Here is a 21,604-nt window from a genome sequence, read left to right as displayed (position 1 = left end):
CGCTCCCACTGAGGATCAGTCTTCAAGCCTAGCCAGATCCTTGTATGTATCAAAGTTTGCGTAGAATCTGCAATAAATATATGCGTACACGTCTTTGTAATTGACGTGAGTTTTTACCAAACACAACAGATTTACCAAACACAACATACACCTATTTCTCATGATAAATCATTGCATCCAGATTAAATTAGCATAAGCTTTTGCTCATATTTAGCATTTACAATTGCCAGTTCATATCTTGTCCATAAGACGGAATTTCGGAAATAATGGCATATCAGAGAGTGAAGAAAACAAATGAAATTTCGCCAATTGTGCAACTGAAACTTTGATTTAAGGAGTTCGTAAGAGAAAAGAAATCCTCTTTTTCAGCCTGAGCAGTTGTGTGTGAAATAAAAATAAATATCTGGAGGAGCAGAAAGTCAGTGGCATTGAATGCTGTGAATTCAGGGGTGCGCACATGACGAAAAATAAAGTCTACGATCACTACGGAACCTGATATTTGCAGGTGGCAATTTAGTATTTGATCACACATGAAGGTAATCAGAGGAGCTGGCATAATTATCTGTCCATCAAGTTAGGCGACATAGTTATCTGTCTATATTTTGGGGAAACTGAGCTGAAGTAATTTCATAACTACACCATGCAGTGAGGAAAAAGTGAATTAAACATGGTCAATTAAAACAGACGGATGATAATTTCATGGTACCTTATTGGAGTCAAACATTAGGCCATCACACAGTAAGAAAAGCAAAATAATTGTATTTCTAATTATTTTCCCTTAGCATTTTTTCATCCCCAGTACAACTCACCAAACAGGCAACAGAATCAGGGGCGACATGGCTCAGGAGGTAAGACCGATTGTCTGGCAGTCGGAGGGTTGCCGGTTCAAACCCCGCCCTGGGCGTGTCGAAGTGTCCTTGAGCAAGACACCTAACCCCTAACTGCTCTGGCGAATAAGAGGAATCAATTGTAAAGCGCTTTGGATAAAAGCGCTATATAAATGCAGTCCATTTACCATTACCATTTAGCTCAGCCTCCCTGAAACACAGTGAACACCAACATAGTGCGTGAAAAGAACACACCTTCTCACACCAAGCTTTCTCCCATAAGTAGGTTTCCGATCTCTGTATATAAAGTTACACAGCATCATTTCACCCTTCAAACATGTGGCCCCTTGCTCTTACACTTTGTTTTTGCTTATTTTCTTTCATTTATACAATAACCCATCAAAGATACTTGGCATAAATACAATGAGTTACACAGCAGAATTATTCCATTTAAACTAGTCCAGAATTATCCAGAAAACAACTGGCGGGCAGGCACTTACTTTAGTTAACTTTCTTATTTTCCGTGGTGAAATTTACAACAGCACCACACGTCGCTAGTCTGGCTACAACATAAAAATGGAGGACGTGACCAAATGTAGGTCTCCTATATTTACGTCCCAACGGGAGGTCAGTTTGCACAGACAGATGTTGAACTCATGGAGCAGTGAGTTCAGACAAGTTCTAATATATGCAGTATGAGCTAAAAAATGCTCCATTATAAATTTGAATCTTAGCTTTATTATAACCTCTTAATTTTTAAAATAGGTTAACTTAAATTTTGAGGCACCCCAGGAGGGATCTCACGACACTCACTCCGCGTATCAGAGCGATGCTCAGTTGTGGTGCGTCGAAAGGAACTGACTCGCCTCCATATAAAGATGGAGTCCTTCCTTTGGTTCAGCTCTCGGTTAGTTGCCAATCTTGGCATTCGCCGAAGCTGCAGCTAACTCCTCCTATTTAACAGTTTTCACCATTGGGCTCTGTTGTAGCCGACAACCAATGACAGCATTGATCCGCCGGGGCAGGGCTCGCTGCCTGAGCCTCTCCCGTCAGTGTAACCGTTGTTTTTGCTTAGGGGCGACATGGCTCAGGAGGTAAGAGCGATTGTCTGGCAGTCGGAGGGTTGCCGGTTCAAACCCTGGCCTGGGCGTGTCGAAGTGTCCTTGAGCAAGACACCTAACCCCTAACTGCTCTGGCGAATGAGAGGCATCAATTGTAAAGCGCTTTGGATAAAAGCGCTATATAAATGCAGTCCATTTACCATCCATTTAACTGAAAGAAACCGTTCCTGAACTGAAATGGGTGGCAACGAGGAACGAATCGGGGAAGGAACTGGGTCCGCGACAAGTCCCACAGTCTCTGCAGCTCTGCCGCTCTCCCTTCCCCTAACGTCTACGTATTGGAATGTCAAACACTTGTCTGAAAGCATAGCAATCGGCACACAGCTTGGTCCAGCGCCTTGATAGCGTGATATAATGTAGCCTAAATAAAATGCGAACAAAAGAGTATGTTTACAGTATGCATTTCCCAACAAATTTTGTAACAACAAAGCCACACATTCATTAGAAATTTCCCCACACTGCTAAATGTTTTTTTTATTTATTTATTTTTGAACAGCCTGTACATTATATATTGTTATAATGAACTCTTTGCTGATTGTAAATGATTTCAGGGTTGTGTCAGGAATGGTCATCTGTCCAGCATAGACAGCAGGGGGGTGGTGCACGGGAGCATGATTGGGTGAGGTGGGTGAAATCCTACCAATGATTTTGTCATTAAGACCAGCAAGTCAGAATCAGGTTCAGATTCAAATTTGTTGTTCAAAGACTATGCAACTCAGCAAAAAGTGGGCCCTCACACCCTAGCATGAGTGTGTGTGAGAGAGAGAGAGAGATGGAGAGAGAGAGAGAGAGAGAGAGAAAGAGAGAGAGAGCGAGAGGCAGAGATGGCATAAGAGATGCAGATAGAGATATAGAGACACAGAGATGAGAGAGAGAGATAAAGTTAAAGATGGTGTTAAAGTTAAAGACAGAGATAGAGTCAGAGATGGAGATAGAGATACAGATAGAGATACAGAGATGGAGAGAGAGAGAGGTGGAATGAGCAAGAAGAGCCTACATGTACTGGAAAGGGCAAGAGGGCGGAGGTGGGGGTGGAAAGGACGAAACCCCCGCAGGGTACTCACAGTTGAAAATGGCGGGCGGAGGGTGTTGTGTCACCACCGGGCAGTTCTCCTCATCACTGTTGTCCCCACAGTTATTCAGCTGATTGCAGATTAATGAGCCAAAACGCAAGCAATTGCCATTGGTGCAGTGGAATTTGCACTCTGGAAAAGAAGAGAAAGAGAGAGAGTGAGAGAGAGACACAGAGAGAGAGAGAGAGAGAGAGAGAGAGAGAGAAATGGCTTTCACAAGTGTTTTATACCACCCACAGATATACAGATAGGCACAGTGTCAAATGGTCTATTCTTGAACCACTTTCGTCATCAATATGTAATTTTCCATTTAAAAAATGGGGGGAAATGCTATTAACAAGTCTAATGGCAATGCAGCACAGCAATAAAACTTTTTTTGGGCTTTAAAAATATCTGGAGTGGCTCTCTTTGGGCGAACGTACACAGCATTTACTGGATAAATTATACAAATATAACAAGATCAGGCGCAGATGCTGTTTCAGATAACAGCTCTAAGTGCTCTTTAAGAGAAACTCCTTTCACGCGAACAGGTTGGGTCCACTCTGGCCTGTCAGCACGAGACAGCGAAGCTGAGAGACAAATATATCACATTAAATATAGCAGCAGAATCCCCGTCAGGACAGACCGCGCCTGCGACTGCACACGCCCAGACCTCGGTGACGAGCCGAGCAACTGGGCCAGAGGGATCCAGCCGAGCGCCGTCGCCGGGGGGAACGGGCCGCAGTCGCCACGGTCGCCTCTCGCGGCCGCCAGGTTGCCAGATCAAAGCGCCGTCACCACGCGGTCGGTCGCAGGCCCGGCGCTAAGCCCTAACCGTCGGGTCTGGGTGACGGAACACCTGCCTCCCTGCACCTGGGGGGATAGACTTGAGAACATTTTGTTGTCCGCCTCGGTTGCCTAGGCGACAACCGGCCGCCACTGCAAGAGCTGGAAAAGAGGGAAATTTGTACCCGACCAGAGGAGAGGAAAAAAAAAAAGTTTCAAAACCCTGCGGCTGTGGAACGGGCTTCGGGTTGGATCTGGGGCAGGGTGGTAAGAGAGGCCACGTGGAAGGCTGCGGGTTCGAAACCGGACCTGCTTCATTTTGGCAGCAGACAGTAATGGTGGAAGCTTTACTTTAACAGCGTCACTTTACCTGTGATGATTTTTATTTGTTCCCTGCTCTACCTGTCACGCCTGGGCAACACAAATGCAAAATTTTGTCACGGCAAGACAGCACATTGAACTGAACTGAAATGAACTAAAATGTGTCCCTCTGCTTCCTGTGCTCCGGCCAGGGTAAACATCAGCAACATCAGAGAAACGGCAACAGGAGGCAGGAAGCAGGAAGCAGCCCAGGACCCAGGCTTCTAACCACGGGGCTATAGGATCAAACGAAGCACTGCCAGCAAGGCTGCTAACAGCCTCATAAATGGACAGTATACAATAAGTATGCTGCGCAAGTTACCCTGAAAAGCTGCACCCAATAAAACAGAAAATGAATAAGTATCACGGATCGATAGATGAATCAGCCTGCATAGACGTCCGAACTGGAGCAGAGTGCACAAAGAGTCACCTGCCTCTCGAATCACTTCGCAGAAACCACATTCACAGCGAGGAGGTAACGGTCTGCACAGAAAGGACGGGTGTTCGTCGTGAACCGGATATCACACGTTACACAAAGCAGCCCACGTGCAGCGGAAAACCACGGCGAACCGCAGGCCTCCGCGCGCAGTAATGCCCCAGCCGAGGAGGAAACGCGGCCACTTCCGCAGGCCCTGGGGTAACACTCCAACGGACGTAAAACGCACGACTACCGTCGACCGGGTGAAACACCGCTTTAACTTTAATAAATGTGCTGGAGCTGTACGCTTGTACTCTCTGGTTCTTCGGCATTATTCTCCACTGCCGAGCACCCGCGGTAAATCACGTGTGCGTGAAACGGCATTTTGTTATGGACGTAAAAAAAAAAAAATACTTATTTGCCCGACTGCCTTTGCTGTTCAGCCGGACTTTACGCCAAGGTCGGCGAAGGAAGGGTTGAAAAGACAGGAGGGAGTTCAGCACGGCGGCTCTGCCCCTCCCCCCTCGCGCTCAGACCTGCCCGACGTCTACCCAGCAGACCTACCTAATGACACAGCAGACTTTCCCCTCCCCCCCCTCCTCCCTCCCCCCTCCCCCCTCCTCCCTCCCCCCTCTCGACGGCGGTAGCTTCTGCTTCGCTCGTCTAGACAGTGCTGAGAGGAGGGGCGGTGGGGGACGAGGAAAGAGGAAAAAACAACGAACAGGGATCCGATTCAAGGAACAAGCCAGCGTGACCATTCTCTGCAAATCGCCGCTCGCTCCCCCCCTCCCCCCCCCCCCCCCCCAGCACAGAGCGGCTGTGGGCTTTCCACAGAGCCACAGGCCGCAAAGCGGCGAAGAGGCGGCCCCCCTCCGGAGCGCCGCAGACCGCTCCTCAGTCAGCAGGAAGGGAGGTGCAGACGCGGCCGCGGGCGGAGAGACCTGCGGCGCGCACCGACTTCCTGCGGCGCGCGCCAACTTCCTGCGAGGCGTTCACAGCAAACGCCCGCGCGAGTAACCTTGGAGCGGCGGTGCCGCAGAAACGGGGCGTTTCGGGGAAGGGGAGGGGTGGGGGGGGGGTGGGGGGGGGAGCAGGCGAGAGGGCCGGACCGGTGGGGGTGCGGGGAGGGAAACATGATATTTTTTTCCCAGGAAACTGTCACATGAATTCAGGGGAAGTGGGCGGTGTTTGGGAAGCCTTGCCATTGTGGAGCTATTCCAGCTTAGCATGGGTGTTGACTGTGCATGTTTTGCAAAACAGCCACAACAAATGACTGAAAGCCTGTGTCATCGGATGCTGCTGCTTTTGAGTTTATTCATGCTCTGGTGAGGCGGGGGGGCCTGATAGGTGCTATCGGGACATCGGGAGGCGAGGAGGGACAGCTGCCGACTGCATGCTTACAACCAATTAAATTAAGGCTTTGATTTTCAGCGCCCTTACAAACGTGTAATTGAATGTCGCCGGAGCGCCAGCCTCCCCACCCCAACCCCCCTCGGGCAAACTGGAAAACTGAAAGGCATTATGGGAGATGTGGCGGAACCTTACACCGGGGTCACTTGGCCTGGGTCCCCAAGGACTGCTCCGTCTGCGCGGCTCTCTCTCCCAGACAGGCAATTAACCACCTGAATCAGGCTAGGCTACACCGCGGCTAGGGCTAGACTACAGCACTGCTCGGGCTAGACTACAGCACTGCTCGGGCTAGACTACACCGCAGCTTGGGCTAGGCTACACCGCGGCTAGGGCTAGACTACAGCACTGCTCGGGCTAGACTACAGCACTGCTCGGGCTAGACTACACCGCAGCTTGGGCTAGACTACACCACTGCTCGGGCTAGACTACAGCACTGCTCAGGCTAGACTACAGCACTGCTCAGGCTAGACTACAGCACTGCTCGGGCTAGACTACAGCACTGCTCGGGCTAGACTACACCGCAGCTTGGGCTAGACTACAGCACTGCTCGGGCTAGACTACAGCACTGCTCGGGCTAGACTACAGCACTGCTCGGGCTAGACAACAGCACTGCTCGGGCTAGACTACCACCTGATTCAGGCTAGACTACAGCGCGGCTCGGGCTAGACTACAGCGCGGCTCGGGCTAGACTACAGCGCAGCTCGGGCTAGACTACAGCGCGGCTCGGGCTAGACTACCACATGATTCAGGCTAGACTACACCGCAGCTCGGGCTAGACTACCACCTGATTCAGGCTAGACTACAGCACTGCTCGGGCTAGACTACCACCTGATTCAGGCTAGGCTACAGCACTGCTCGGGCTAGACTACAGCACTGCTCGGGCTAGACTACAGCACTGCTCGGGCTAGACTACACCGCAGCTCGGGCTAGACTACAGCACGACTCGGGCTAGACTACCACCTGATTCAGGCTAGACTACACCGCGGCTCGGGCTAGACTACCACCTGAATCAGGCTAGACTACAGCACTGCTCGGGCTAGACTACCACCTGAATCAGGCTGGACTACAGCACTGCTCGGGCTAGACTACCACCTGATTCAGGCTAGACTACACCGCGGCTCGGGCTAGACTACCACCTGAATCAGGCTAGACTACAGCACTGCTCGGGCTAGACTACCACCTGAATCAGGCTAGACTACAGCACTGCTCGGGCTAGACTACCACCTGATTCAGGCTAGACTACGCCGTGGCTCGGGCTAGACTACACCACTGCTCGGGCTAGACTACCACCTGATTCAGGCTAGACTACACCGCAGCTCGGGCTAGACTACCACCTGATTCAGGCTAGCCTACGCCGTGGCTCGGGCTAGACTACACCACTGCTCGGGCTAGACTACCACCTGATTCAGGCTAGACTACAGCACTGCTCGGGCTAGACTACACCGCAGCTCGGGCTAGACTACAGCACGGCTCGGGCTAGACTACCACCTGATTCAGGCTAGACTACACCGCGGCTCGGGCTAGACTACCACCTGAATCAGGCTAGACTACAGCACTGCTCGGGCTAGACTACCACCTGAATCAGGCTGGACTACAGCACTGCTCGGGCTAGACTACCACCTGATTCAGGCTAGACTACACCGCGGCTCGGGCTAGACTACCACCTGAATCAGGCTAGACTACAGCACTGCTCGGGCTAGACTACCACCTGAATCAGGCTAGACTACAGCACTGCTCGGGCTAGACTATCACCTGATTCAGGCTAGACTACGCCGTGGCTCGGGCTAGACTACACCACTGCTCGGGCTAGACTACCACCTGATTCAGGCTAGACTACACCACTGCTCGGGCTAGACTACCACCTGATTCAGGCTAGCCTACGCCGTGGCTCGGGCTAGACTACACCACTGCTCGGGCTAGACTACCACCTGATTCAGGCTAGACTACAGCACTGCTCGGGCTAGACTCCCTCCCCTCCTGTTCCAAGTCTGCAGCTTAATGGGCCCTTCAGAATGGGGAAGCGCCTCTGCCTCTGCCTCTGCCTCTGCCTCTGCCTCTGCCTCTGCCTCTGCCTCTGCCTCTGCCTCTGCCTCTGCCTCTGCCTCTGCCTCTGCCTCTGCCTCTGCCTCTGCCTCTGCCTCTGCCTCTGCCTCTGCCTCTGCCTCTGCCTCTGCCTCTGCCTCTGCCTCTGCCTCTGCCTCTGCCTCTGCCTCTGCCTCTGCCTCTGCCTCTGCCTCTGCCTCTGCCTCTGTCTCTGTCTCTGTCTCTGTCTCTGTCTCTGTCTCTGTCCCTGTCTCTGTCTCTGTCCCTGTCCCTGTCCCTGTCCCTGTCCCTGTCCCTGTCCCTGTCCCTGTCAGACAGGGAGATCTGCAGTGCCACATCACAGGGCAGTAAATCTGCTGCAGATGCATTTGTGAAGGCTGAAGGATCGGGGCATCTTCCCTGGCTCCGGGCCTCCTATGGCTTAACCGGGATAATTAAGCATGTCTGAGTTGTGCTGAGGTGGCAGATTCGACACACTGAGAGGGGAAAGGGCAGACAGAGAGAGAGAGAGGGCGAGAGAGAGAAGGAGAGAGAGGGAGGGAGAGAGAGAAGGAGACCCTTCAGGCCATGTCTCCACTAGGGAGTTGTGGAGACAAAGCCACACTGTACTGCAGGCTGGTCAGGCAGGGATGCCTGTGGGACAGGTCCTTCTACAGCAGCGGATGTATACACATGAGAGTGTGCATGTGTGCACGCGAGTGTGTACATGCGAGTGCGCATGCATGTCTGCACATGTGAGCTTGCATATATGTGACATCACTTCCTATGTAGCACCTTGAGGGGGGGGGAGGGAACGAGTCTGTCTCAGGTACATACCTACAGACTCAAAAGTGGAATAATAATTTCTTTTTTAATTGCGCTGGAGGAAACGAATAACGAATTGACTTTGGTGAGAAGTGGGCTGCTGCTCCAGAGCTCTTACAAGGCTTACGAGATGAGAGGTTCGCAGTCCGAGCAGGGATCAGGGGAGCGACAGCGAGGTCTGGAGAGCGCCGCCCTGGTGGCGGAGAGGAGGTACGGCGGGGACGGACTGAGCGCGCCCGGTCGCGCGGGCGCCCTGCTCTGCGGGCGGCGCCGCGCGCGGCTGCTCTTTCTTTTGGCAGGGCTCCCGGGTGAGACTTGTAATGCAAGCCGCGGTTTCCACCGACCCAACCGCCGGTCTGCAGCCCCGTCGAGACGGGCTTTACTACGGCACAAACAAACCCCCGCACTCAGGTTTCACCCCCCCCCCCCCCCCCCCCCGCAGCGAGAGCCCCTCAGATTAATTACTCACATCGCCGTCCCCATTAAGCGGAGGCTGCTAATTCCGCCTGTCGTTCGCAGCGAAAAGGGGCGTCAGCTTAATCCCCTAAACTCAGACAATCCCCTCCGGAGCAAGTAGCCCCAGCTTATTTCCATAAACCTGATGAAAAATCAACATCCGGTCAACAAAACAAAAAAAAAAACGTAATAAATTAAAGAGTTGTATAAACAGTTGTATAAAGGGCCTTCCTGAACTAATGCATTTGTGCATACGAGTACAAACTGCATGAATCTGAAGCACTTTATACTATATTTGCGCTGAAAACAAGTTCATTTCCCCTGTTTGTCTCACAAGAGGAGTCTTAAGACAAGATAGGATTCCACAGCAATTTAACTGGTCTTACTTACTCAGCCAACGGTGATAATCAAGCGTTCAGAAATGACTATTTATTTAGGTCACGGTGAACTTGCAGTTCTATATTTGGGCGGCTGGCTCTCGTACACTTACTGAACATTAAGCAGGCGAAAACAGTAGGAAAGCCAAGCCGAAATCAAAAGTAAAATGTCACCCTCTATCACACACATCACACTGTCAGACACAGGAAAATGCCATTTTTGCATCAGGACACACACACACACACGCACGCACACACACGCACACAAAGAACAGAAATTTTGAAAGACGTTGAAGACATGCATGGTCATTCATTCATTCGATATTCAACAGCACAAGCATGGATGGTAAAACTCTGTTCCAGTTGTAAGGACGTATTTCTCTCTGTACTGCGGAAGAACGGTCACAATATTGTGATGTTCTGTGTATTCTTAGAAACGTACAGATCCAGTGATGGGTCATTGTTGATTGTTGATACTTTTATGGACACTTCAGATGCAAGCAGCACCCAGGTGTTTTGATACTACTACTACTACTGCTAATAATAATAATCATATTATTACTGTTACTGTTGCTATAATTATTACTATTATTATCAGAGCCAACTGTGCATTCATTTGAAATCACTCACAATTGACTTCACCAGGACATTACCTGCAGTTATGTGTGTTGGTACTTGTATGCACGTTGGCACCTGGCCCAGCCATTGGCTGCTTACACCTATATTTTGAGGCTCATAACAGTGAGCACTTCCTGTGATCACCTGTGATTACTGATGGCGATGGGGAGAATATGAGAAAGTGATGGGGGGGGGGGGGGCAGAGAGGTGAGGAAAGAAGGGCAGAGACTGAGATGGAGTGAGAGAGAGAGACAGTGGGAGAGAATTAGAGAGCAGAAGCGAGGGAGGGAAAGAGATGGAGAGAGAGAGAGAGAGAGAGGGCAGAGATGCAATAACAACACGCAGGCCTCTAGTTTAGTATGCAGTCCTTTCCCTCCCTCCTGTTTCACTGCATTCCATTCCAGGCAGGGGATCAGAGAGCAAGGGGAGAGAACTGTAGTGAGGAAGAGAGGGAGAGAGAGAGAGAGGGGGGGGGCAGAGAGAAAGGGAGGAGAGGAGAGAATGAGAGGTAGAGAAAGAGAAAGACGGGGAGATGAAGAGGGAGGTGAAAGGAGCAGAGACCACACCTGAGACAAAATAAAACAAGTGAGAAGGAGTGCAGTGCATGTGTGTGTGTGTGTACTTGTGCATTTGTGTGTGTATGTGTCTACTTGTACATTTGTGTATGTGTGTGTGTGTGTGTCTATGTATGTACTTGTGCATTTGTGCATGTGTGTGTGTGTGTGTGAGAGAGAGAGAGTGGTATCTGTGCATGTGCGCATGCGTGTGTGGTTGGGGGGGAACGGAAGGAGCAGGAGAAAGAGAAGGAAACAGATCATGGCGACAGAGGCGGGGTGGGGGGAGCAGAGGGGGTGGGGGACAGGAAGCAGAGAACGAGAGCCGAGAGGCGGAGAGAGAGAGAGACGCCAAAAGAGAGGAAGATGGGAAACTGCCAGCGGCGCGAGAGCTTGGCTGAGGTCGCCTCTTCCGTCCCCCCCCGAGTGAGAGCCACGACTCCGTCCAAACCTGTCCTCCCCCCTCGCCCCCCCTCCCCGCCCTCCCCACCCTCATCCCCCCCCTCCCCGCCCCGACCAGGAGAGCAGCCTGCCCTCCATCCCATAAGCCCGCAGAGCCGGCCAACTGCTCACCTGTCAGAAACAGCCGAAACCCGGACGGCCATCGCCCTCGGCGTAAATAACCGCCCCCCCCCCCCCCCCAAAAGGTCAGGAAAAAGTCCGAAAACCTCGAGCTCAAGCAAGGAGCTCATTCATTACCCCGGCTCCTTAATGGCAGCGGTCACAGAAGTTCTTCGAGTTTTCCCCGCCGCTCCGTTCCCCGGCGCGGTTTCAGCCAATCGGCAGTAAATCTGCTGGGCGCGGGGCGAGGTTAACGGGGCCGCTGGCCCGAACCCTGACGGACGAATCGATGCGGGCGGCGGGCGGCGGGCGGGACATAACTCCTGCTCCCGACGGGCCGGGCGGCGGCGGCGACGGGGCCTCGGGGGTCGGGGAGGCCTCCGAAGGTGAGCGCGGCTCACCCGACGTGAACTCCCCCGGGCGGTAAACAGAACCACACTTTAACCTCGCCCCGCATCGATCGGCCGCTCGGAGGTTTGTTTACCCCGCCGCGGCCGGCTTTCCCCGGCCCCTGGGCCCCCCCCGGGCCCCGTCAGCGACCCCGACCGCGCCGCTCTCCCTCTCCGTCTCGCTCGACGTCCTCCGGCGCAACACAAAGGTCTGCTGCGCTGCATTCTGGGTAACATTACATTACATTACAGGCATTTAGCAGACGCTCTTATCCAGAGCGACTTACACAACTTTTTACATAGCATTTTACATTGTATCCATTTATACAGCTGGATATATACTGAAGCAATTTTGGTTAAGTACCTTGCTCAAGGGTACAACGGCAGTGTTCTACCTGGGAATCGAACCTGCGACCTTTCGGTTACAAGTCCAGTTCCTTACCCACTGTGCTACACTCCATGGGTAAAAGAAGAATCGTTCTGAAGCACCAATCGTCCTGCGTTCACCCAGGGGGAGAATTAAGCACAAGACATGTGGAAACGGGTGATTCCAAAGCAGGCTGCTCAGATGGTAAGACATCCAGAGGCAGACAGCGTGACACAGACAGGCTGCTCAGATGGTAAGACATCCAGAGGCAGACAGCGTGACACAGACAGGCTGCTCAGATGGTAAGACATCCAGAGGCAGACAGCGTGACACAGACAGGCTGCTCAGATGGTAAGACATCCAGAGGCAGACAGCGTGACACAGACAGGCTGCTCAGATGGTAAGACATCCAGAGGCAGACAGCGTGACACAGACAGGCTGCTCAGATGGTAAGACATCCAGAGGCAGACAGCGTGACACAGACAGGCTGCTCAGATGGTAAGACATCCAGAGGCAGACAGCGTGACACAGACAGGCTGCTCAGATGGTAAGACATCCAGAGGCAGACAGCGTGACACAGACAGGCTGCTCAGATGGTAAGACATCCAGAGGCAGACAGCGTGACACAGACAGGCTGCTCAGATGGTAAGACATCCAGAGGCAGACAGCGTGACACAGACAGGCTGCTCAGATGGTAAGACATCCAGAGGCAGACAGCGTGACACAGACAGGCTGCTCAGATGGTAAGACATCCAGAGGCAGACAGCGTGACACAGACAGGCTGCTCGGATGGTAAGACATCCAGAGGCAGACAGCGTGACACAGACAGGCTGCTCAGATGGTCAGACATCCAGAGGCAGACAGCCTGACACAGACAGGCTGCTCAGATGGTAAGACATCCAGAGGCAGACAGCGTGACACAGACAGGCTGCTCAGATGGTAAGACATCCAGAGGCAGACAGCGTGACACAGACAGGCTGCTCAGATGGTAAGACATCCAGAGGCAGACAGCGTGACACAGACAGGCTGCTCAGATGGTAAGACATCCAGAAGCAGACAGCGTGACACAGACAGGCTGCTCAGATGGTAAGACATCCAGAGGCAGACAGCGTGACACAGACAGGCTGCTCAGATGGTAAGACATCCAGAGGCAGACAGCGTGACACAGACAGGCTGCTCAGATGGTAAGACATCCAGAGGCAGACAGCGTGACACAGACAGGCTGCTCAGATGGTCAGACATCCAGAGGCAGACAGCGTGACACAGACAGGCTGCTCAGATGGTAAGACATCCAGAGGCAGACAGCGTGACACAGACAGGCTGCTCAGATGGTAAGACATCCAGAGGCAGACAGCGTGGCACAGACAGGCTGCTCAGATGGTAAGACATCCAGAGGCAGACAGCGTGACACAGACAGGCTGCTCAGATGGTAAGACATCCAGAGGCAGACAGCGTGACACAGACGGGCTGCTCAGATGGTCAGACATCCAGAGGCAGACAGCGTGACACAGACAGGCTGATCCTGCTGCTCAGATGGTAAGACATCCAGAGGCAGACAGCGTGACACAGACAGGCTGCTCAGATGGTAAGACATCCAGAGGCAGACAGCGTGACACAGACAGGCTGCTCAGATGGTAAGACATCCAGAGGCAGACAGCGTGACACAGACAGGCTGCTCAGATGGTAAGACATCCAGAGGCAGACAGCGTGACACAGACAGGCTGCTCAGATGGTAAGACATCCAGAGGCAGACAGCGTGACACAGACAGGCTGCTCAGATGGTAAGACATCCAGAGGCAGACAGCGTGACACAGACAGGCTGCTCAGATGGTAAGACATCCAGAGGCAGACAGCGTGACACAGACAGGCTGCTCAGATGGTAAGACATCCAGAGGCAGACAGCGTGACACAGACAGGCTGCTCAGATGGTAAGACATCCAGAGGCAGACAGCGTGACACAGACAGGCTGCTCAGATGGTAAGACATCCAGAGGCAGACAGCGTGACACAGACAGGCTGCTCAGATGGTCAGACATCCAGAGGCAGACGGCGTGACACAGACAGGCTGATCCTGCTTTTTTACCCGGTTCATCAAAATTAAAACTGGTATGAATGAACAGTCACGCCGCTCTTTAGAAGGTTCAGCCAGGCGACATTTTGAGACGGTCGCAGGCAGATTTGTTCACGCAATCCCATAGGCGCGCTATAGAAACGATCGCGTAATTAACGTGACATTACCGTTGGTCACGGAACACAACAGGTCACGCTCTAAAGAAGCAAGGCAACCCCTCAACCCCCCCCCCTCCCCCACCCAACCCTCAGCCAATCCTCCCATCATGCACTTTGCATCTTGACTGTACTCGAACATTCCTATCCCTGGAAAAGAGCATGGATTTGGTCAAAATTGCATTCCCATCCTGGGAAAACGGTATGGATTTGTATTTCCTCAGGTTACCAAGCCTTTTCATCTCAGTCTCCCGATTTTATTTGGCATTCAAACCCAACGCCGCATGCAAAACAACACTTTGGCTCAGACTTAAAACATGAGGCAAGCTTTAGGGCAGGGCTGCCCTACCCTGCTCCTGGAGATCTACCAACCGGTAGGTTTTCACTCCAACCCTAACAAAGCTCAGCTCATTCAACAACCAGAGACCTCATTGAGCTGCTAATTGGTAAAATTATGGTTAAACTGAAAACCAACAAGACCGTAGATCTCCAGGAACAGTGTTGGACAGCCCTGCTTTAGGCTCTAGTTGACATTTAAATCTCTTTAAGGATGTTGTCTTAAACTAATTTAGAAATATAAGTACCTATGTATTTGTGTATTTATTTTTTTTATTTAGGGGGGGACACTGACCGCCAAGGAAGAATGAGCCTCCCGCTGGCCCAGCAGGAGGTAATGAGAATACAAGATGTCACAAAAGCAATGAGGTCATATCCTCCACATAACACACACACACACACACACACACACACACCACCCCCGCGCCGGGTCCCCGCTTACCTGTGAAAGCATTGGTGGCCGGAAAGCCAGCTTCCTGCATACTGTTCCCCCCGGCACTGCCTGAGATCCCAACGTTAACCAGTCCGAGAGGGTGTGGGCAGCTGAGAGCCAGGCGGCCGTCTCCTTTCCATCCTACGCTCCTCCAGAGTCCATGTCACCGTCCCCGCGGTCCCCTCCCAAAAGCCACAGGCTGCTCTCCCACTGAGCCGCTGGGGGGGGGGGACACAGTCCGGGACGGGGGGGTGGGGGGGGGGGGTGCTAGGCGGATCGGGACGGGCGGGGGGACGGGGTGGGAGAGGGAGGGCGAGTCGAGGGAGAGGGGAAGGGGGAGGGGGGCGGGGGGGTTGGGCCGGACGTCAAAGCGGCTTGCGCTCGGAAGGTCTGGGCGAGCGGGCTCCGGTTATCCGCCCAGCCAGAGGCATCCGGCCATGGCCGAACTGGAGAGTCCCGGCGGCTGAGGCGTCCGTCCGTCCGTCCGCTCGCTCGCTCGCTCGCTCGCTCAGGAACGCGCTTCCTCCTCCTGCGCGGCCCCCGCGGACATGCTCACCCAAGCCCTCCCCTCGCCGTGCGGTCTCTCCTCCGAACTCCCCGGGTTCCGCGGCGTCTCGATCGAGGGGGCGGCAAGTCCGTCTCAGGCGTGGGCAGCTGGGAGGGAAAAGGAAGGAGGGAGAGAATGAACGACTGAACTAAACATCTTTTAAAAGAAGAAGCGGAATCGCGGGCAAAGGGACGCCGTCTCTCGAGATCCCCCTGGGCCCTTCAGGAGGTATTCACAAGGTATTCACAGGCGAGAGCCTCACGGGCGGAGGGTGGGGGGGGACACCCCAGTCCCTCGCCCTGACGGACTGCATTAAAGGGAACTTTCAATAGCCAAACGCTGCAAACCAACCCCCTTTTTTTGTGCGAAGATGCAAAAACATGACAGGGAAGCGCTTTGAAGTCTAAAGACACAGGGAGCTGGAGGTGGCCGGTATCAAAAAATTCATTTACATTTCAAAAGCAGCGTTTGTCTGGGAATTTTTTAAAAAAGTGCCCGTTCAGCCAAGGAGCCGACGGTACGGCGCTAGTCAAAAATGCTATCGCACAAAAAAAAGGGAAAAAAAAGAGAAGACAGAACAACACAGAAGGAATTCTTTGGCAAGAATGCAGACAAAGCAAACAGTCCGCATCTCCGCCCCGAGATTCTAATGACGTGACAGATTTTATTTGCTATTCTTTCCTGGCCCTTATACACCGGGGGGGAGAGAGAAAAACACGCAAGCTTTCCGAGAGCCCTCGAACTGAATATGCAGCGGCTTCAACACAGGCAGAATTACACCGGATCTCGCGTCTGCGATGCGTGGAGCATAAACGTCTCTTAATCGCCGGTAATTCCGTGTCAGAAGGGCATTACACTCCGCTCGAGCAGGTTACTCCGGCAAAAAAATAATAATACAAAAATGTAATCAAAATGGCAGTAAACCGAGGTGCAGTTTGGTAATGCTAACAGGAATGAAACAAAAAATGAAAGTGGCGACAAGGGGCACTTCTAAGCCTGTGCAAACAACAGCTCTGCCGTAAAACGCAGGAACGGAATATTTCAATCACGGTTCAAGCACGCATAACAAGGAAAAACAGGGCGGGAAGATTGACCAGACCGGTGGAGTTATCAGTTTGAGATCGGGCCCTGATCGTTTTAGTAGTCTGCCCGGATACGAGAGGACCGCTTGACCAGCAGAACGGTGATAACTACACAGCATTTAAAATGAAGGACTCGAAGCGCCATCGGTTACAGACCGGAGCTGTAAAACTCAGGGCCTTCCCAACGACAGAACGGAGACGAGACACAAACAGCTGTAGTAAAACCCCAAAGCGTTTCGGCGCCAAATCGTATCGGGCATCGACCGTCTTTTCGCCGTTCACTGCAGAAACTGGGCAGAAGATCTTTCAGCGTGATTAAGGACTTCTCCCCCACCCTCTGTGTGCCCCCTACCTTGGCCTATTCCTTGCAGTCGTGTCAAACACTTCGAACATTATACAAGCTGACAGTCAACACCCATCCCTGTGGTTAGCAAGCGCTAGCATTTTCCAGCGCGGTTTCCAAGATCTGGTTGGCTCTGTGGTCCGGGTTCGAGACTGAAAACTGGAGTATGGCTCATTTGACAGCCTGGCTATATTTATCCAAACTACACACTAGTTCGATGATAATTTTAACTTGGCTGTGGTTCCCGATATGAAAAGTGTGGGCCCACGTTCTGTGAAATCTCTGAAGGCTGAGACTTCCCTAAAGGCAAAGCAGGAGGTCACCGGTTCTCGCTTAGTAGTGAATCAACATCAAAACTTCAAAAGATCAAGATCACGACTGTTCAAAATTATAAATATGTGGTTATTAATTCAACATGCCGTACACGTACCAAAAGGAAGAAGCCACTCTAAGATGCATGTGTGAATTGTAGGGGTGCGCAGAGAGATTCTTCTGCACTCGTACAGATTTCCCTCAAGTTTGCTCTTCCATGTCCGAACCAGATACCGGGGCTGCAGCAAGTTTACTGCACAGGGAAAATGTTTTTCTCTGACAGTCGTACCTGCAGTTCATTTTAGCAACAGCGTGCAGAAACGGCAACTGTTCTCTTGATGAACGCGGGACATACTGGTTCCGTTCTTTCATGTGTAATTCATTTATATATCCCAGTTTTCTCCTTTCTTCCAACTGGGAACCATCAATTGCATTTGTAAGAATGTCTGCAAAGTCCCACTGAGCTCTCGTCCAATCGAGAAAGACCAGAATACCATGGACACTCCATGATTCATTCTGCACACCAGTAGCCAAGTTGCGCAAGCGCTGGATGAATGGAGTGCACTCTACGTGCAGCTGACACAGGCAGACTGCAGGCCCGCAATCGAATAATTGCTATTCCAGGATTAGACGGAACAATCTCACCAACCAAGCCCCTCCCCTTCATTGTTGACACTACGCCCAATTACATTCTGCCCTACAGGGCTACCAGCCACAGTCAGGATTCAAATGGGGGTGAACCAGTAAGGCTCCTTTAAATGGAAATTTGTGCAGTCACTGATACCAGATTATTGGTTGAAAATGCTTCTTTTGACTTTTTTCACCAAAAAAAAAAAAAAGCATGACATTTCTCAAAAACGATGATTGAATCCCTGAGAAAAGCAGATGGAAGATGATGAAAGGAGATGCAGACTGGCTGGAGAACTTTGCCAGGCACTGCCTAGCCTGCTTGACTAGTGCAGTTCCCACCTCACGTCTGTAAAGTCTCTGAAGGGAACAGCCAGCTATATTGAAAAGACTTGCTGGGTCACGGCTGAGTCATACCTCTGTGGTGGTGCTATGCAGTACAACCTGGCCAAATTAATTGCTGGAACTTTGAAGCAACTACCAGGAATGATGCAAATAATGACTCCAAGAATGAAAATGATTCTGTCAAAATTCAAACACAGAGCTAGACAAGCGTATAAAGTGATTTCTCATTAAGACGACCAACTGCAGTAGGATCATGTTATTTAAAGGCACAACTGGTTATCAAAAGAGTAACTGGTGGGATAGTGTGTGTGTGTGTGTGTATATGTATATATGTGTGTGTGTGTATATATATAAATATATATACGTGTGTGTTCACTGTAATGATTTCGTTTGGGGTTCTTTGTTTTGCTGCCTTTCTGTTATGAATCATAGCCGTGTCATTTGGGAAGAGTGTATCTAGAGAGTTCTTTGAGAAGCTTGCATCATTCGTTTCACTGCGGCACGGCCTGGTCGCCAGGGTGTAGACGCTGCAGACGGACAGAAGGCATCCGTTTCCCAGCAATCCTGCCGCATTTCTCAATCACTGGACACTCTGCAGCGGTGCGACCGGGAAACAAGCGAGATTCTTTTCAAATTCTCGGTATAGCACAAACAATCTGTACATAGAGCGCTACAAAAAATAGGGAATATTTTCAGTTTTATTTTAAGACCGGGGGAGACCCCCCTCCCGGTCTTGGCAGAGCCGTAGAACCTTTTTAATTATCTGGAAAGTTTTTTTTCTAGTGTTTAACATCAAATCCGGAGGAAATTAGTCATTTAACTCGCAATGAAACGCAAAGTAACTGACGAAGCACACAAAGGTGAAAAAGAGGAGGTATCATTTGTAATATTCCTGATCTACTTTGTGTCACTTGAGTTGGCGGTGGCGTGAAAAACATGACAAGTGCGATCTGGCTATACGTCAGGTTTATTGTCCGAGCGTCATATCTGGTAGGGTGAACAGCTGAAAGCAGCAGATCTTCAAAAAATTGCTTGGTTTTCGTGCACTAAGTTTTATGGACTGACAATTATTCGTGGGATGCATGCAAGCATTGTTGTTTGTCATATTTCACGTTACAAAATAATTTAAAATCAGAATTGTCATATTTTCTCTATGCACACTTCAGACTGACAAAGGCACTCGGATGAACCCCACAGCCTCGCTTTTGAGGGTACACAGGCTAGATTATTTTTAAACAAACAACAACAAAAAACCGCTCCGGCATTTTTTGTGAACTTGTAAAGAATACCCAACAGCTTTAAAATAATAACAATAATAAGGATTTATGTGCAAGCGTGAAGGTCTTATATCCTGTTGCTTAATAAAGAATTCAATTTAAAGTACTTTACAATGGACCTCTTCACACAGGATATAAAATAAAATAATAATAGAAGAAAAAAAAACCTTCCCGAGAACGGAAGGAAAAGCTCAGTGCAGCAGAGTCAGCTCTGCAGAAACAGCTAGAAGGACAAATATTACGGCAGTCACGCAGCACAATCCATCTCTTACGAACGCGACTGCCACATCAGAGAGAAATAGCCCAGCCTCCCTCCCTGGAGAGAGAGGGGCGGGCACGGAGGAGAAAATGAATTCTCAGACCAAATATCCCAGAGCAGCCAGGTGTTCACTACACGCCGTTTGGAACTCCTATCGGTTTTATATTCCTGGAGCGCGACTCGGATCCGATTCCCCCGGTCGCTCTTCAATGGCCTTTGTCGTTGTATTCTGAAATGACTACCCTACTTGTGCTCCATTCGTTTTGTTTTACCGTGTTGTCTGGGTATTAGTCCGATTGTGTGTAGTGCTTAGGAGAAACTTTTTTCTCGCATTTTAAATCTTCCGTTTCCACACAGCAACGCACATTTTTAGGTGCACATTTCCGAACGGGGTAACAGCTTGAGGATGATCAGTTCCTGGATGGGATTTCTTAATAATATAATTTAAAAACTCATCCAGTTTTTCTGCTACGCTGGTCAGGCAAATAATAGGCCTATACTCTGAATCCAGACAATTAAATTTGAACAGTTTTCATACATTTGTTTCATGCAAACAGATATTTCCCCTACATTACTGCTAATTAAATGTCTACTAATGTTTAGAGCATGCAAGTGTTGTCAAGTCTACAAATAGCAAAAAACACCGCAAAAAAATTACCAGTTTTCTCTGAAAGGTCATTGTTGAAGTCGGGCAGGGGGGCGCCATTTGCGTGCCAATGTAATGCAACGCCTTTAGTCGCAAGTCACCTTCCTCATTTCCCCGCGATGTTGAACTGCTATCTGACCAGAACGGTCCCTCTTGACTCAGCACCTTCAATTCTAGCAACATTTTGGTCGTCAGCCAGCGTTCAAAGACACGACGAGGATGTTAACTTTGGTCTGGGATGAGCAACCTGGTGGGCTTGACAAGAGCGCTTTTCGCATCATTGTGGAGAGGACAAGAAATGACTCAAATTTGATACTTCTGAATCTGTACACAAGTGAGAAAGGCAATTTCATAACCACTACCATCCTGATCAGAACTGTCATTACTCAAAAAGACTGAATATTAGGCTTGCTCTCGACAGCATGTCCTGATTTTAAAAAGGCACACATCTGCTCTTCTGTGGTGCAAAGGGAAATGAAAGCTGCATCACTTTCACAGGTAGCTATGAGTAATGGTAATATCAGGCCAACATATTAAGGGAAATCGATCTTACTCACATGCATAGTTATTAAATATAAACGTGTTTACAAATGTACTCAATACATGGTCAACACCAGCAATTATAGTACTCAGAATATACAATCCACATTTATTGCAACCAACTTATTTGACAAAATAAATCACAAGGTGCATTCCCACACTTATCGGTATGTTAAACCTAAACACCAATGCATGCTTGACAGCTGACTAGGTGAAAACAGGTGATTGACACATTTCAAATGTTTACACGGGCAATGTTGCTACATAAAATTTCCAGATAAAAAATTAAGATCTCCTTGCACGTATAATCCCCTGTAAATGTTTGAGTGGAAATATTCACATATTATTTTCTGAGGTCTGCTTTGTCACTACAGAAAACTGCACAAACATTATCTGGTTTCAAGTCCCTTTTAAAATGACTATATTTTTAAAACTAACATTAAATTCCCATTTTTAGCCCCTATAACATTTTTATTTGTCCAGTTTTAT

At 50.4% G+C, this 21,604-nt stretch overlaps 1 protein-coding gene across 1 annotated transcript in view; it reads right to left on the bottom strand.

The window, feature by feature from the left end:
* LOC118222333 (low-density lipoprotein receptor class A domain-containing protein 4-like) overlaps window positions 1-15,376 on the bottom strand; it is a 66,253-nt gene extending 50,877 nt beyond the window's left edge. Inside the window, exons 1-2 of the mRNA XM_035407828.1 lie at window positions 15,147-15,376; window positions 3,013-3,153 (exon numbers count right to left, since the gene is read on the bottom strand). Of these exons, the coding sequence (XP_035263719.1) occupies window positions 3,013-3,153; window positions 15,147-15,186 (181 nt within the window). The 5' untranslated portion in view covers window positions 15,187-15,376. The remainder of the gene's footprint in view (window positions 1-3,012; window positions 3,154-15,146) is intronic.
* Window positions 15,377-21,604: the final 6,228 nt, after the last annotated feature.

This window comes from Anguilla anguilla, chromosome 1 (genome assembly GCF_013347855.1).
Source record: "Anguilla anguilla isolate fAngAng1 chromosome 1, fAngAng1.pri, whole genome shotgun sequence".
Classification (NCBI taxonomy): Eukaryota; Metazoa; Chordata; class Actinopteri; order Anguilliformes; family Anguillidae; genus Anguilla; species Anguilla anguilla.
This window is presented reverse-complemented; position numbering and strand designations above follow the sequence as displayed.